Source organism: Sebastes umbrosus, chromosome 14 (genome assembly GCF_015220745.1).
Source record: "Sebastes umbrosus isolate fSebUmb1 chromosome 14, fSebUmb1.pri, whole genome shotgun sequence".
Classification (NCBI taxonomy): Eukaryota; Metazoa; Chordata; class Actinopteri; order Perciformes; family Sebastidae; genus Sebastes; species Sebastes umbrosus.
In genome coordinates, this window is record NC_051282.1 from 27,798,848 (window position 1) to 27,815,100 (window position 16,253).

The 16,253-nt window shown below is 42.6% G+C and overlaps 2 protein-coding genes across 2 annotated transcripts; both read right to left on the minus strand.

Annotated features, from left to right (window-relative positions):
- Window positions 1-877: 877 nt before the first annotated feature.
- On the minus strand, window positions 878-7,227 carry LOC119502275 (cytochrome b-c1 complex subunit 2, mitochondrial). Its single transcript, XM_037793137.1, has 14 exons — window positions 7,076-7,227; window positions 5,007-5,108; window positions 4,768-4,917; window positions 4,591-4,655; window positions 4,415-4,471; window positions 4,183-4,307; window positions 3,868-3,965; window positions 3,697-3,754; window positions 3,188-3,283; window positions 2,180-2,379; window positions 1,966-2,046; window positions 1,785-1,861; window positions 1,530-1,683; window positions 878-1,187 (listed from the first exon to the last, which is right to left on the minus strand). Exons 1-14 carry the CDS (start codon window positions 7,106-7,108, stop codon window positions 1,104-1,106), a joined length of 1,380 nt encoding a protein of 459 aa, XP_037649065.1. The 5' UTR covers window positions 7,109-7,227; the 3' UTR covers window positions 878-1,103.
- Window positions 7,228-8,520: 1,293 nt separating this feature from the next.
- si:ch211-256e16.3 (kelch-like protein 20) lies at window positions 8,521-15,854 on the minus strand. The gene is made up of 12 exons (XM_037792857.1): window positions 15,721-15,854; window positions 15,117-15,416; window positions 14,321-14,455; window positions 14,044-14,235; window positions 13,178-13,321; window positions 12,173-12,359; window positions 11,634-11,780; window positions 11,323-11,451; window positions 10,682-10,858; window positions 10,426-10,572; window positions 9,879-10,044; window positions 8,521-9,343 (listed from the first exon to the last, which is right to left on the minus strand). The coding sequence occupies exons 2-12, from the start codon at window positions 15,408-15,410 to the stop codon at window positions 9,187-9,189; spliced, it is 1,875 nt and encodes a 624-aa protein (XP_037648785.1). The 5' UTR covers window positions 15,411-15,416; window positions 15,721-15,854; the 3' UTR covers window positions 8,521-9,186.
- Window positions 15,855-16,253: the final 399 nt, after the last annotated feature.

The window sequence follows — 16,253 nt, forward strand, 5'->3', positions numbered from 1 at the left end:
TCTCTACATATATTGTGTTATATATTGTTGTTGTTATATATGTTACGTACCTTTTTTTCTATTTTCATACATTTCTTTTATGCTTATATAAAAGAGCAACTGTCATGACAATTTTGCCCCGGGGATCAATAAATGTATTTTAATAATTTCGGATTCTGAAATTGAAAAAATATGGATCTTGAATCAAAGCAAATTATTTGAATACTTCACATTGGTCTTAGAGAAATTGCAATGAGTATATTTCACACTAAATCTGGTATTTTATTAATGAATAAAAAATTACAGTATTAGTTGCAGCCCTAAATCAATTTACCATAAACTATTATTCCATCATAGGAGTACTTTGTGTGTCTGGGCAAAAAGAGAGCAAATTTTTGTCCAAGGGGCCACTAATATTAGTTTGGCAAAGAGCTTATATTTATTTTTAACCAAGTACTGTGTGTAAAGACAATTCTGAGGTACTTGTACTTTCCATTTTATTCTTCTACTCAAATGCTTTTCAGAGGGAAATTTTGTACTTTTTACTCCACTGTATTTATCTGACAGCTTTAGTTACAAATCACCCTGCATATTAATATTTAAATACAAGATAGTCTTATAAAATACAATGCATTCTTATGATTAAAGTACTTTTATTTTGACTCTCTGTACATGACTGCTCAATCTGCACAAGCAAAAACAGGGATGGTTGAACCAAAATTTAGGATGTTTGTGCCTTTAGGTCCCCCTATTGGTTAATGAGTGGAACAACATATCTCAGTGCTAAAAATACCTGCTGCCTGAACAGCGTTTTTCATCCTCACATTCCCGATACGGCACTAAAAACCTTCAGGAAATCTGGATTCATTCCAAGATACAAATTCAAGCAACAACCAGCGGTTATTACTGTCTTTAATTTACATAGATATACAGTTAAATTGACAAAAATAACAAAAGAAATTGCATTAAGCTCCTTGTTGGTGGTTACACTTACTGCAGGACAGACTACAAATGATTGGTGACATCAAATGAATTGTTGCAGGAGGCTTTGAAGTCCTCTTTCCTTTTGAAGCAGCCAGGCACAGCGTGCCCAAGTTAAAATCATCCTTTCTGATACTCCGTCTTCATACTTCATCCACAAATGGTGTATTAACCAGGTGTCCACTAGCTGCCATGGTCTTCTTGCCATCTACAAATGTTTTCGCAGCCTGTAAAGAAAAGGACGAATGTTCCATTAAAACGGTTTAATTTACTGCTCAGTTAGTTCCTTATTGCTCACATTAAATACATTATTTTCACGCCACAACTCAAGATTTGTCTTTAAGGTGCATTTTGAACAGATAAAAAATAGGATTCATTTGCAAATAATCATGGACAATCATGAAATTAATCACGATTAAATATTTGAATCCATCGACAGCCCCTAAGTCCACTATATAGTGAGTAGTGAGTCATTTCAGTCACGGTCTGTGCTTATGGGAGCTTTTTCATTGAGAACAGCTGCCTGCTGCTAATAATGTATTCACCATCTCTACAGTAGAGACACTCACCTTGACCAAATCGTCCTGGGTGACGGCGTCTATCGCCTGGAGAACAGCGGCAGGGAGCTGGTACGCTGCAGTCGTCAGAGCCTGAGCACCGATCTCCTCCAATAGACTCTCAGAGCTCTCCATTGACATCAGGTACTCCGATTTCACCTGGTTCCTACGCAGAGGAGTCAAACACACGCCGGAGTCAACAACATGTCATTACGGTACACAAACCGCTCCGCCTCCATGTCCGACTATGTTACTCAGAGAACTCACTTTGCTCTGGTGATGTCAGCCTCCGATATGTTTCCCTCAGCCACACCTCTCACCTGAGCGACGGCAGCTTTGATCACCTACACGGAGGACGGCAAAAAGCAACAGTTCAGTGACATGGAGACTCATGGCATCATTGCACGTTTTAGACGCGGTTACATTTGTCTTGGAAGGAGTGACTCACCTCCGCTGCAGAGTCAGCTTGTGAAATGGTGTAGATGCCAAACAGGCCGGAGTCGGAGTATGAGGCATTGAAGGCTGTGGCCTGAAAGACAGCCAGAGGTCATCTGACGTTAGGAGACAAACTCTCTGCATTTATAACTAGCACAACACACAATCCTACAATAAATAAACAATGCCAAATAACTCTTTTTATTTCCTTTTCTTTTTTAACTTACATCAAAGGGCTGTGTGGTAGCTTTGGCAATACCCTGACTCAGCTTGCTGGTGATGTTGGAGCCCCTCTTTACATGTGGCCCAGCTCCCAGGATCCTTTGCAGCACGCTGAAGGCATTAGCATCCGCGCTACCTGTCACACCACCCTCACTGGTAATCACCGCGTGGACCAGGGCGTCATTGGTATGCACCCGCAGCTCACCTACACACACAGACACACACAATAGACTGCTTTAGGGATGACGTATTTTTGTAGGCCAATCAGGAAGTTAGCATCACCCTGGTTCCCTCGACTGAAAGCCAGTGGGATTTTTCCATTTGGTTTTTGGATTATTGCAGAAAATAAGCTCTGTGGCAAACACACGTTTTGATGTCCTTCACAATTGAACACCACTTTTATGATTTTGGAAGTGTGAATGCCATCGCCAGAAGTAAAAAGCTAACGATAGGCTATAAACAAACTACAGCACGGTTGCATTTAGTCGCATCTCATTTAGACGCTTGTTAGCAAGCGTCTTTTTTAAGGGAACCGGAAGTGCTAAAATGCTATCTCATTTCCGGGTTTTAGGACTCACTCCTGCACCACTCTAAAGCATCATGACAATAAGGCAGTGATAAATCTCAAAGGGTGTAATGTAGGGCTGCAATTAATGATCATTTCTGTTGATTATTTTCTCGATTAATCGATTAGTTGTTTGGTCTATAAAATGTCAGAAAATGGTGAAAAATATCAATCAATGTTTCCCAAACCCAGAGATGACGTCCTCAAATGTCTTGTTTTGTCCACAACTCAAAGATATTCAGTTTACTGTCATAGAGGAGTAAAGAAACCAGAAATATTCACATTTAACAAGCTGGAATCAGAGAATTTTGACTATTTTTCCTTTACAAAGATGACTCAAACCGATTAATCGAATATCAAAATCGTTGGCGATTAATTTAATAGTTGATAACTAATGGATTAATCGTTGCAGCTCTGGTGTAATGTCACTATTAAACATGAGTTTTACCTCCACGGTACACAGCCTTAGCCACAGGTGCTCCGGCCCCGCTGCGGGCGCTCAGGAGCCCCTCGCCCATCTGCCTCAGGATGGAGTGCTTTACACCTGGACGCAGAAATCAGACAACACTAACATTAACATACAACTACAATGAAAAACACAGCACATTCCCTGGATAGAAACATCCAGAGGAGGGTGATGTGTCGTCATTCAGGCATGCTGACACTTGCAGCGTTTGCTTGCAGGCAAAGTCAGCCATATGACCTGTTCAAAAATCCACATTCGTATCACTGCTGGTCTATTGTATTGACTTACAGCCTCTATGTCTCTGGGCAGAGGCCAAATGACATTTGAGAGGAGTGTAAGAGCACAAACACACAGTATATTTACATCAACACGACTACTATGACTACTAAACATTAGTAAAAGTGGAACCTTGATAAACAAAGCCCGACAGAAAGGAGAGCAGCTGTGACAGACTGATGCAGTCCGACTAGACAGCACTAGCAGACACTCACCTAGTCCTACAAGAGCCATTCTGCCAGTGGTGAAATGGTCCTCAACAAATGACTGCAGCTACAAGGGGACGATAAGGAGGAGGAGAGGTGTGTAAGAGCTACGTACGAGCTAACAGAGAATGAGAGGCTATGTTAGGTATATTCATACGTCTCGCTAACAAAGATCCATACCTGTGTGGAGGAGACACGGCCGACCATGTAGTCAGGACAGTACAGAGAGTTGGACAGGGCGTTTTTGTACGCTGCTTCATGCAACTTCTCAATTACACCTGCGGGACAAAATAGAAAAATTACATAAATTACATCTTTAAAGCTCCATTAAAGTCACAGTGAAACGAAAGTCAGAGTGTCTGCAGATTCAGTAAACGGCGTGTAGAGCCGCCACATTTTCAAATCCTAAGTCGATGAATTGAGGGTGAATTTAAACCAAATTCCACAAAGACAAATCAGGTAGTTCGGATCTGAACTGTTATTCCTGGTACTGACCTATCTGAGTACACTGCTGAGCCAGGGCCTTGTCGATCTTCAGCCTGGGCGTCAGATCGTCCACCTCCCACGGCCGGAAGTCCTGAGCTGCGGTCACATTGACCAAGAACTCAAATAATGAATCTCTGCACACACACACACACACACACACACACAAAGAAACAGTAACGTTAACACACACACTGAGGCATCAACAAGGGAGTAAAACAACATAACAGGTGGCCACACTTACACATGATCTCTCATGCACTCTGCGGTGTAGGCGGTGGTCTCTCTCGATGACGTTACACTGCAGGTAAACAGATGACGACACAGTTGGTTCAATGTGGTGGGCTGTGGTGACACTGGTATTTATTTATAGCAGGAAATGCAGGGACTGTCAGTGTGTGCATGTGTGCCCTAACTGACCTCAGACTACCCCCGAGTGCCTCCACGCCGCGGCAGATCTTGAAGGCGGACGCACCCTTGGTAGTCTACAAAACAAGTACAAGTGTTTCAACAAGATCCTACAGCATGTTGGTGACAGGTTGTGGGCTGGGATACAGCTTTAATAAGCAGCTAAGAGAAGTCACATTCAGTAATTACCAGGTTTGCTGCCAGTCGTAGCACATGAGAGACGCCCTGGTTCTCCACCGTCTCATAGCGACTCCCAGCTTTCACAAACACACCAACACTGGACAGGGGGGAATGGTTCTCCAGCGATGCGATCACCAGACCGTTTGGAAGCTTGGACACCTGAAGCAGCAAAAATTGTTACGTTGTTAAGTTTGAATTTAGCCTGAAACAGCTATATGTTCGTGGACGAGAGCAGCGCCGCCACCCACCTGGACATTTTGGGGAGGGGGAGGTGCAGCTGAGGACGGTGCGCGGCCGGCGAGGGGTACAGTCAGAGCTTCACTCCTCCTGGCGGCTGCATAGCAACGTTTCTGTGGGAAGCGGTGACAGCAAATTTAACACAAGTGACTTCTTTAGCAACTTTTCCTCTTTGGTGGCAACAAGAGCAAGAACACGCTGACGTACTTCTACTGTCGTTGACTTAAAGGGATAGTTCGGGTGTTTTGAAGTGGGGTTGTATGAGGTATTACAGTTAGTGTATTACCTACAGTAAATGGCGGTCGGCACGCCCCCAGTTTAGAGACACAGACAAGAGTTACCGACAGTTTGGGGTCTTCGATGAGCATCTGACGGCCTAGTTTTTGCAGTGTATTCCGCACCATCAGCTCTAGTCTGCCTGTGTCTGAGGTTTTTTGGGCGATTCAGCATGTTGAGGCTCACATCAGCATGTTGAGGCTCACGTTAGACTGGAAAAAAACTGAACCCCCTGAAGAGTAATATGACCTCTAATGTCTAATAACAGCAGCTGTTACCTACCAAACTCTGTTATAAGTACACGAGTGCTTGAGAGATATCAGTGTTTCCATTCCCAGCCCCTCCTCCAAGGGGTCACAAGATTAAACTCAGGAGAGGAAAACTTTAAATTGTTTGTTTTGCTACGCAAAAGCTTGTTGGTGACTGACTCAAATAGCTGTTGACAATGGGGCCAATCTATTAAATTCAGTTCTATTTATATACTATATATATTATAATTTGAATTATTGTTCAAGTTTTTACCAAGTTGTTGCTGCGTTTAACAGCTTTACACTTAAATTGTAATTTCTGTTAATTTTTAAGATTTTTTTTACCAAGTTGTTGGTGTACAATTTATTATTTCAATAATAAATAACAATTCAGTAAATGTATATCTATGTATTTATTTTGTTTTACAAAGTTAGGAAAGCAATATACAAGTCAAGCCTGTCTCCTTACACATAAAAGAATGATTTCAGTCACTTCCACACAGTGAGGCATACAGATTATTATTATGATTATTATATTATTATGGTGCTTTTTATATAATATACATATACATATATACACATATATATATATATATATATACACATATACATATATATACACACATATATATACATATATATACACACATATATATACATATCTATATGTATATATATACTGTATATTTTATATACTATATAAAAAGCACCAATGACCAACAATAAAATAAGAAATAACATATAATAAAACATCTATATACAAGTCAAGTATTTGGATTATCAATTAATGTATTGATTATGTTTGCATTGCTGAATAATAATAGTTTTGTCAGTGAAATGCAAATAAAGGGATGACTTAAAATCTTGCCCACTTATGATACAAACTGAACAACTCTCTGAGAGTCTCTGAATGTTTATTATGTTTGATAGTTTCACTTGTAAATAACTCAACATGACATTCAGTTGAGTTTATTGTTAATCAACCAAACTAATAATGCAGTTTAAGCACTATATGATGATCATTTGTCAGACACTGACAGCCTGACAGTCATAAAGAGCAGCTGGGTGTCCCTAAATGACCTGTTAACTTTAGCCCACTAAGACCACTTGTAGATGTGTCCTGTAAACAAAGTCTGGGGAAGTGTATCAGTAAATAAACACACATGTCAATAGATTATGACCACATTAGAGGTGTTGTTCTCCTGGATCAGAACATTTAGGATAGGTGAGTTCTGAGATGACCTTCAGGTTACATCCAACAGAACCACCAGAAGCTACAACCAGCAGAACAGAACCAACACTACATCACTACTCATGCTATATCACATTATACCTGACACTCAGTACAGGTGAAGGACTCCAGGATGAGGTGTTATAACATGTTAGCAAGCTTTACGTTAGAATAACCTGCATTAGCTAGTTAGCAAGCTAGTTAGCTTAGCATGCTAACTGGAGCTAAACAAGGTTTTAAATCAAACCAGGAACCAAACCGAGCAGAGTTTAGTTCCTGCCGGTGTCACACAGCTCAGATCAAACGGAGGAAACACGGGACTCACGGGGAGACTGTTCAGAGACCGGATTCCTCTCATGACTCCAGAGACTCAGAGACTCTCCTTCAGCCGGGACAGAAAGAATGGCGGCGGCGTGACGTCGTACCCACAATCCACTGCGCCGTGCAGCCCATCAAAGATGATATAACACTTCAAGATAGAGCAGGTTAAAGGTTGGTCGTGTTTAGCTGCTGACCTTAGATCAGGGGTGCACAAACGTTTTCCCTTTTAGGGCCAAAACTGGAACTTAATGGAGGGCCACGGGCCAAAAGCATACACCTATTGTATTGTATTGTTAAGATGCAAAATGGTAGTAGGATCCCCAAGTTCCCCAATAGAATATTCTTTTAACTTTTACATAGTTAACTCCTTAAAACCTACTGTACCTGCTGAATACTTCAATAAATGTGTTAAATGCATTCACTTAAAGGGACTGTTTGTAACTTTTTAAGCGTATAAATGTACTGGGTCGGGACACATGCGCGCTCGCATATGAACGTTCGCGTGTGGCCGCTGCCTCTCCTCCTCTGCCTGCTCGCCTTCACTCAGACAGAGCGCACGTTCTCCCTCAGCTCGCTCCACCTCTAGACGTGAACGCGCGCTCACTCCACACTGCAGAAGAGTTAGTTTAGCTCTGAGAATATCTAGTGAATGTTCAGTGGACGTTTGTGCAGAAATAAATGCTGCAGCTCCTCCAGACCAACAGAGGTTTCCCGTGTCTTGTGAAGTGACGGAGCTCTGCAACGAGTTACGTTGTTGTCTCGTTACCGACCGAGTGCCGGTGTCTTCCTGCTCTCTCTGGCTGCGGGCGGAGAGAGCAGGAAGACACGCTGCAGAGCCCCGCTGCCTCAGCCTGCGCTGGGGCAGGAAAAGCCAACACTAAATCATGTTCATGGAGAGACCTTCGTCTGGTCAGCTAACATTACTGCCAAGCAGCTGAAATATAGAGTGATATTGTGGTTTTAGCTGACGTGTGTCGCCTCACTGTTTTGAGCGATGCTCGTTCAGGTATATTTAGAACGAGCACAAGCGTGAGCCCGACGCTGACTTTCGTTGATTTCACGGCCACAGGTGTCGCTGTTAAGAAGCAATTCTGAAAGTTACAAATAGTCCCTTTAATCATAAAATATTTAAGCTAAATTTTTAAAAAAATATTTGAAATCCTGCATTGTTTACATTCATTTCTACTTGGCAACCCTTCTTTACACAAATTGTTCTCTCTAATTGTTCTCTTTTCCTGGCAGAAAAGGGTTTTCACAGATTTCCACTGGCTCTTTTTAAATATAGTTTTGTAAAACTATGCTTTCTAGGCTTAAACATAAAGTTAACAATGCAGGGCTGTTGTATAACATTTAATTACATCATATGAGTGTTGCTATTTTTCTGGTCACTCTTGTGTTTTTAGGAAATTTGTGAAATAGGATAAAAAAAAAAAACACCATCACTCACAGTAAAGAATTAAAAATCTTTATTAGAACCCACTCCATTTAAAGTCATTAGAATCCATGACAAACATTACATTACAAAAATATACTCCACATGTTACAGGTAGTAAGACAATCATTCAGAACTTACAAAATTTAATTACAAAAACACGGATCACATAAACATCTTTTTCACAGGTGACCATCGGAAATATTCACAAGTAGATTCTTTGGCTCATAGAGCATGTTTTAATAGAGCAAAATCTTGACCATTTTTTCAAAATATCTTTCTCACAGCTAGTCACACCCCAATAAATACGCCACATAATAATACAAAAATACATGTTGGCTGAGAAAACCTTCACAGATTTGAGGTGCTCCGACATTAAAACGGTACCCTAAACAAACATCATACAGAGAGCGACTTTCGACTGCTGACTCCATCAGTGTCTTGAGAGTCATGTATTTCTTTTGTCACCACGCCAAAAGCCGGGACCGAGTGAGATTCCACAAGCAGTCGTCGATTAAAAACCGACTACTCTTTGCCGCCGGTAACAGCTCAAACTGCGCTGTGCCAAATCCAGGCATCCCTTCTCAGTTCGCCGTTGTCCACAGCTCTGAGCTTTGCAGTGCACCGTCCCCTTAATGAGGGTGCAAAGAATATCCACGAGAGGTTTCCTCAGAAGCCATCGTTCAGTTTTCGATTGCCGTCCCGGGATAGCTGCTCACGTGGATGTCCTTCCTCAGCTGGAGAGACACACAGCTGAGCCAGCTGCGACTGGTGGGCATCTCCCCGACGATCTCCCACGCGTCCGTCTCGTCACAGTACCTCTCGATGGTGTCGTGATATCTGCATGTAAAGGGTTGATCAGCGTTAGAAGAAGAAAGGCTGTAAATGTGTTTCATATTTTTAATCCGCAGGAATCAAAAACACCCTTTCACGCATTCCTCTTTGCATCTGAACACCATGAAGAGCAGATAAATTAGTCTGATTTCAAGCATGATTCTTTGTATTTATTGTTGCATGACTGATGTTTGAATGGATGCAAAAAGAGGATACGCAGCGGTAAGCCAGTAAGTTCTTAAAATGGTTCTTGGGCTCCTGGAAAAGTCAAGTTAGACTATTAAGACCCTGACACACCAAGCCAACGGTCAGCCGTCAGACAGTTTGGGGCCGTCTGTGAGCGTCTGTCGCCCTAGCCAACTACCTTGGCTGTAGTCTGATCGTGTCGGAGGCTTTTTGCCACCTGGCCGTCGGTTATTATCTTTACAGTGTGTTTAAATGCAACTTGTCGCCGCTAGTTTTTTTGATGTCAGCTTGTTTTGTCTGGGCCTTAAGATTCACAAGCAACATTTTTATGAATTTTCCCAGATTAGCCCCTCACCTGTCCCAGCCCTCTTCTCCTCCCAGGACGTAGATCTTTCCATCCACCACAGCAGCACCGGGCCGGTAGCGCCGTTCTTTCATGGGGGCGCACATGGTCCACTGATTGGTCTTGGGATTGTAACACTCCACCTTGTCGGTATTCTCCGTCGAGGCATGCCATCCACCTGGGAGAACGAACGAAAGATTTTAACAGTCAATGTCATTATCTTGCATTCACACCAAGAGCGAAGCGAACTTTCCGCGCGGCATTGATCGATCCAAACTCCATTCAGAAAACTTGCAATTTAAAAGTTGTCTGCTTGTCGTCTCGCGAACAGACTTGACAAAGCATGAATTCAGACTTTTTACAAATAGGCATCATTATGTTGTTATTTCGGCATCCTTTTGATCCGTTAATTGCAATTAAATCACAGCACAATCTGTTTATTTTGGGTTCATACCGCAGTAGCGACATGTGGCTTGCTAGATACAGTCATGGCACTGTATGTGAATACATTAGAGTGGGTGCTGTGTTGTTGTTGAGCGCTATAGAGTGTGTTGCATACCTATAACATAAATCTTTCCTTTGAGTGTGCAAGCAGCTGAACCAGAGCGAGCGATCTGCATGGGGGCAACCTCTGTCCATACAGATGTTTTAGGGTTGTACACCTGAGCGAGATCTGTGCCGTCGCCATCTTCTAGAACTGCACCCCCTACCAGGACACACCGAAAAACAAAATAACTGTAAATCCAAATATTCAATAAAAAAAAAGCACAACCTCCTCCAGAAAAACGTGCACACATGTAGCCTGTGTTTCCTACCAGTAACGTAGAGCAGACCATCCAAGGACACCACCGCAGGACTCGTAACGGCCATCTTGACGGACTCTGTGAACTGCCACATGTTGGTGTGAGGGTTGTAACACTCCACCGAGTCCAGCCGAGAGCGTCCCTCCCACCCTCCCACTGCATACACGAAGCCGTCCAGGATCACCAGGCCTGAGAAGAGTGACGAGGATTCAAGTCACTAATGATAATAACTTTAACATAAACAGCTAAAACATGACCACAATCAGAAGATGCTCCTTTCAGACTTTCTTGGAAAAGAAGAAGAGCAACAGCTAAAATGTACAGTGTGTAGGATTTGGCAACATCTAGTGGTGTGGTTGTAGATTGCAACCAACTGAGTACCCCTCCGCTCACTCCTCCCTTTCCAAGACTCGGAGGACCCGCTCCCTATGTAGATATGAAGGGCTCATTCTAAGCTAACAAAAACACAACCATTCTCAGTTGCAGGTGATTATACACTCATGAAAACATAGTTATGAATGTTATATTCCATTTCTGCTAATAGATCCCCTGAAATGTTACACACTGTTCCTTTAAGACATGTGAGGTACTTTGTGGTGAGGCACGTTTTTGGTGCAGGACAGAAAGGGGTTGTCGTTCTGAGACCGCCTCACCTAACTCAGAGCGAGCTACATTCATGGGCGCCATCTCCATCCAGGAGTCGAAGCAGGGGTCGTAGCGCCACATCTCCCTGCTGGCTGAGCCGTCAGGAAACTCTCCTCCTGCTAAATACAGAGTGGAGTCTACAGAGACCGAGAGGAAGAGGAGGAGGAGGGAGAGGAGGAGGAGGAGGAGGAGGATGGAAAGAAACATGTCACTTGTCATGTGCACCACGTCTAAGCTTAGCTGTTGCTCATTTCAGAGGGGAGGACACAGTATGGAGTATCATTATCCACTCCTGAGTTTTAACTTAACTGGACCTCACCTGACACGACCAGCCCATGTTTGCTCACAGCGAAGGGCAGGCAGGCCAGATTCTTCCACTGATTCGTCACAGGATCGAAGCTCTCGACGCTGCGCAGCACCACCTTGTCGTCCTCCCCGCCAACTGTCACTATCACTTCAGCTGTCCCTGTTGCCATGGCAACAGGAGTAGAGGAACAGAGAGGAGTGAGGCGAGGCACGCTGGCCTTTGGATAGATGTTCATCTAAAAAAAATATATATAAAAAAATTGCCCCTGTAGGACACAACGAAGTCGTGTGTAAGGCTGCAACTAATAATAATATTAATTATTGACTAATCTGTTTTGTAGATTAATAGTTTGGTCCATAAAATGCAAAAAAAAAAGGCCTTCACCATTTCTCGAAGCCCAAGTTGACGTCCAACACTTCGATAAAAACATTTAAAACTAGAAAGTGCTAATTGTTCAAGTGTAGCAAAAGCAAACACACTAGATTGACAAAGATGGACAAAGATGCAGCCTCTATTCATAATGAAATTGCATACTATGCCAGTCCGTTTACCTGTGGACCTGCGAGGCCTCGCTCTGGGACAGTAGAGCTCTCCGCGGCGATCCTTCAGCAGCAGGTAGTCCTTGGCCTCGGAGATGAGCTTCTGGCAACTCTGGTTCTCTTTCACCACGTCCAGAGACTCGATCACATCGTGGAGGTAGTAAGGGCTGATGAGAGGCAGCCGGATGTGTTCAAGGACCTTTGAGGAACAAAACGGAAGGAGAGAAATCTGATGGACTGCCACTGTGACAACTATTCAGTTGTCAAAATTATCAGTCAAAATGATATTGATTTTTTCCCCCTGTAAAAGCAACAGTTTGACATTGTGGAAACACTTTTTCGGCTTATTCATCACACGCGTGTTATGAATATGAAGCTGCATCCAGTTGCTGCTTAGCTTAGCACAAAGACGGAACAAGATTTCAGGAAGTGACTGGTCGGATACATATTATTAACCCCCATAAAAGCACTCCTTTTTACACATTGTTGTACAGCTTTAACAAATGAAATATAATGTGCTGGTGGGTGGACATATTTTGGACAGAGCCAGGCTAGCCGTTCCAGCTGCCAGAACGTGAATTTCCCAAGATGTCGAACTATTTCTTTACTATTGAGTATCTGCTAAATCGGGAGATAATCTGATATTTTTTTTTATAATAGCAGGAAATGATTTAGATAACGTCTCTTCATCCCCAGCATGGAAAAAAAATAAATTTCAACCAAGAAGAGAAGTTCAGATTAACCTGCAAAATACTACACAAAAAGAAAAGTAGGCAAAAACTACAACAAATAGTGCAGCAACGGTGGAGGGAGGTGTCCTTTTACTTGTTTTGACAGTGGTGGCATGTTATCGTGATTTATGGATGTCTTAAAGACAAACAGCTGCTGAGCACCGTGACGAACCAAGTTAAGACATGCCTACTGCTCAAAACTCTGCCATAATAGATACATGTGCACAACAACACAAGATAAGAGAGCAGCGTGCATTATGAAGTAGCTGAGCTCGTGTAAACTGACCTTCTCAAAGCTCTGTTTGCGAGAGGTGCATTTATTCAACCACGACATGGCGGACTCAAACACCATCTCCTCTTTAGGCACGTTGAGATAATCACTGGCGATGATTTCTGTCAGTTTGTCCACACACAGAGACAGGAACTCCTCCTGGTGGGAGAATCAAAACACATTAAGAGAATAAAGTGTGAAGAGACACACGTCCATGGGAGTTAGTCACCTGTAGGCCTCCAGTCCGTTTCACTGTTGGTGCTGGCATTGTTAGCCGTTGATGGGAGTCAGATGGGCAATAGGACGATGAGTTTTTTTAAAATCAGTTAACACCTTGATTTTCCAGGTATTTAAATTGGGCAATATGGCTGCAACTTTCAAATCACAGGAGGTGCAATATTTGTTAAAAAGGTAAAAATGTGTGTCAAAATACCATTTTAAATTAAATATTGTGGTGCTATACTATTTAGCATGCCAGAAAAAGATTTAGGATGTACCAATACATACTTTGTCAAATGTAGTATGCCAAAAACACCAGGATGTCCTACTACATCCGGGTGCATTTTGCAGCATTTAAGCCAGCATGCTTTTCTGGCTATTCTGACACCACAATCCTCTGCACAGCAGATATGAGCAGGAGGGTCAAAGTTCAAGGTGCAATGTTATGAAGATGTATGTCCCAATTGTGTGCATACTGCATGCAACAGTACGTACTTTTTAAGGGCAGCTGCAGTATGTAACAAAAGTTTTTTTGGTTTTTTTTTAAAAAAAGGTATGCAATTTGGAACGTAGCCTCCGTTAGACCACTACTGCAAACACATCAGAGTACAGGAGTCAAAGCTGAAATACTAACATAATATACGTCTCCACCCGCCTCTCACCTGCTGAGAAACACTGCTGAAGTGCTCATGGATGTAGTCCATGCTGCGTTTCTCCAGCACCTTACAAGAATGGGCCTCAGCGAAGCAGTGAATCCCCACGCAGTTCATCTCATCCATCTGACGCTCCATGAAACGACAACAGGCCTCCCGAACGGCCATCACGTCCAGCAGATTGGCTGCTGCCAGCAAAGCCTGCTCCAAATGTAGTTAGTTTTCAGCACACATGCTCTCTTTAGGAAGAGTGGCAGTGAAGAAGAGATGAGAGCTGATACTTTACCTGCACATTTGCTTTAGAAATGTAGACCTCTGATGTGTAGGCGTAGCTCACCAGCATGCCAATCATCTGAGGCTCAACTCCATTGATGGCAACACGCTCCTGTTTGGACTCTATCAGGTCAGTGGAAAACATCGCCTGAGGAGGAGATGAGGAAATCACACAATTTATAGCGCAGCTATTCTCATAGCTGTAAAATGAGAAAGTTTGTGACGCTGCAGCCATTGTGAAATCTGGTGAAGGAACACCAAGTTCCGGTCACATGACCGGAGCACAGCCAATAGGAACGCTCTCTCAATGAAATGACCTGTGATTGGTCAAAGTCTCCCGACACAGGCTAGATTATTTAAAGCCTGAAAACAGAGCCATGAGGAGGTGCAGAAGTCTAGTTTTCTCTCAGAACACTTGAATTACAATATGCTGAAAGGTTATTATGGAATTTTTGCCCAATGATGCCAAAAATATACTGCCTACTGCAGCTTTAATGTGAGTCTCACAAGGAACATGCGGCTCAAAAACAGATGTGCATAGAGATGTTACAAGATAAGGGGCAGAACAGAAATGTTTATTATTTAAGTTCTCAGCCTTGTCCCACATTGTCCCACACAAACATACTCTTTGTCCCACATTTGGTTTGTTGGGATCTGGTCACCCCTAACAGCTGTTTATGAGGGTTTTGTAGCTCATGCACATCTGGACTCCTTGTGCCACATCAGGACTATGAGGAGAGAGCATGTGTTTTACCTGGAAGTAGGAGCTAAAGCAGACCAGGACTATGAAGAGAGAGGATGTGTTTTACCTGGAAGTAGGAGCTGAAGGAGGCCAGCACGATGCGATGGCAGGGGAACTCCTGTCCTCCACAGCACAGAGTCACATCACAGAAGGCGTTGTTGAGCCTCAGGCTGTTGAGGCCCTGCAGGACGGTGTTGGGGTGTCTGGCCTCCACGAACAGGTAGTCCTCACTGCTCAGAGAGGAGGAGGATGGAGGAGCAGCAGCAGGAGCAGGAGAACCCGGGCTGAGATCCTCCTGGACCCGGTAAGTGGCGTTGATAGTGGACAGAGACGGCAAATTCACTGCGATTATTTCAGCCATGTCTGTCTGAGGAGGCAAAACAGACAGTTAGGACACTTTAACCACACATTTCTAACTTTACATTAAACCAAACCACTTGTATGTAAGTAGTTCTCACTAAGTTAGCTGTAATTTAAGAGTGAAATTAGTGAAAGTAGCAGGAGAAGCAACAAGAAGCTGAGATTGACTATTAGCTCTCTAATGAGGCTTAACGAGCCGATATCTCTCCTGTCACACTAAACACGTCGTTTCAGGAGCATAAAGTTACACAAGAGGTTCAACAGACAGGTGAGGATGAATGTTCAGTAGTTGTAGGAGTGAAGAATATTACCTGTTAAACATAATCGTGATCACTGCAGTAGTGAGCCCACTATCTCTCTCTCTCTCTCCTCCCAACACTCTCCGTCAAACGGTGCATTTAAAGTCTCTCACCGGAAGTCCCTCCCACAGGTCAAGAGAAGTCCCCTCCGAGTACTTCCGGCTTCGCTTCAGTTCCAGTTCTTAGATGTAAATAATAAGAAAAGTGTGTCTACTATACATCATTATAACCAGTTATTATTATCACCATTATTTTGGTGATATATCTAGTATATATTTTTTTTAATTTGTTTATTTTTTTCTGTATTTGGTTTTTCATCTCTCTTTTGTTTATTTTAGTCTTTTGTTGTTCTTGACAATACCTGACTTTGCACTATACATTTTCAGAAGAAAGACATAACAACTAAAAATAAATAGATAATTAATTAGTTAATAAATAAATAGATGGATAAATAAATAAATAAATAAATAAATAAATAAATAAATAAATAAATAAATAAATAAATAAATAAATAAATCAATCAAGAGAAGTCCCCTCCAAGTGCT

Coding starts and splice junctions, on each gene's coding strand:
- LOC119502275 (XM_037793137.1), bottom strand. CDS start 7,108: ATGAGAGGAATCCGGTCTCTGAACAGTCTCCCC. Junction 5,109..7,075: donor GGTCTCTGAACAGTCTCCCC/GTGAGTCCCGTG, acceptor CGCTTCCCACAG/AAACGTTGCTATGCAGCCGC. Junction 4,656..4,767: donor TACGACTGGCAGCAAACCTG/GTAATTACTGAA, acceptor CTTGTTTTGTAG/ACTACCAAGGGTGCGTCCGC.
- si:ch211-256e16.3 (XM_037792857.1), bottom strand. CDS start 15,410: ATGGCTGAAATAATCGCAGTGAATTTGCCGTCTCTGTCCACTATCAAC. Junction 14,456..15,116: donor CCTTCAGCTCCTACTTCCAG/GTAAAACACATC, acceptor TCTCCTCCTCAG/GCGATGTTTTCCACTGACCT. Junction 10,573..10,681: donor TGGTCTGCTCTACGTTACTG/GTAGGAAACACA, acceptor GTGTCCTGGTAG/GGGGTGCAGTTCTAGAAGAT.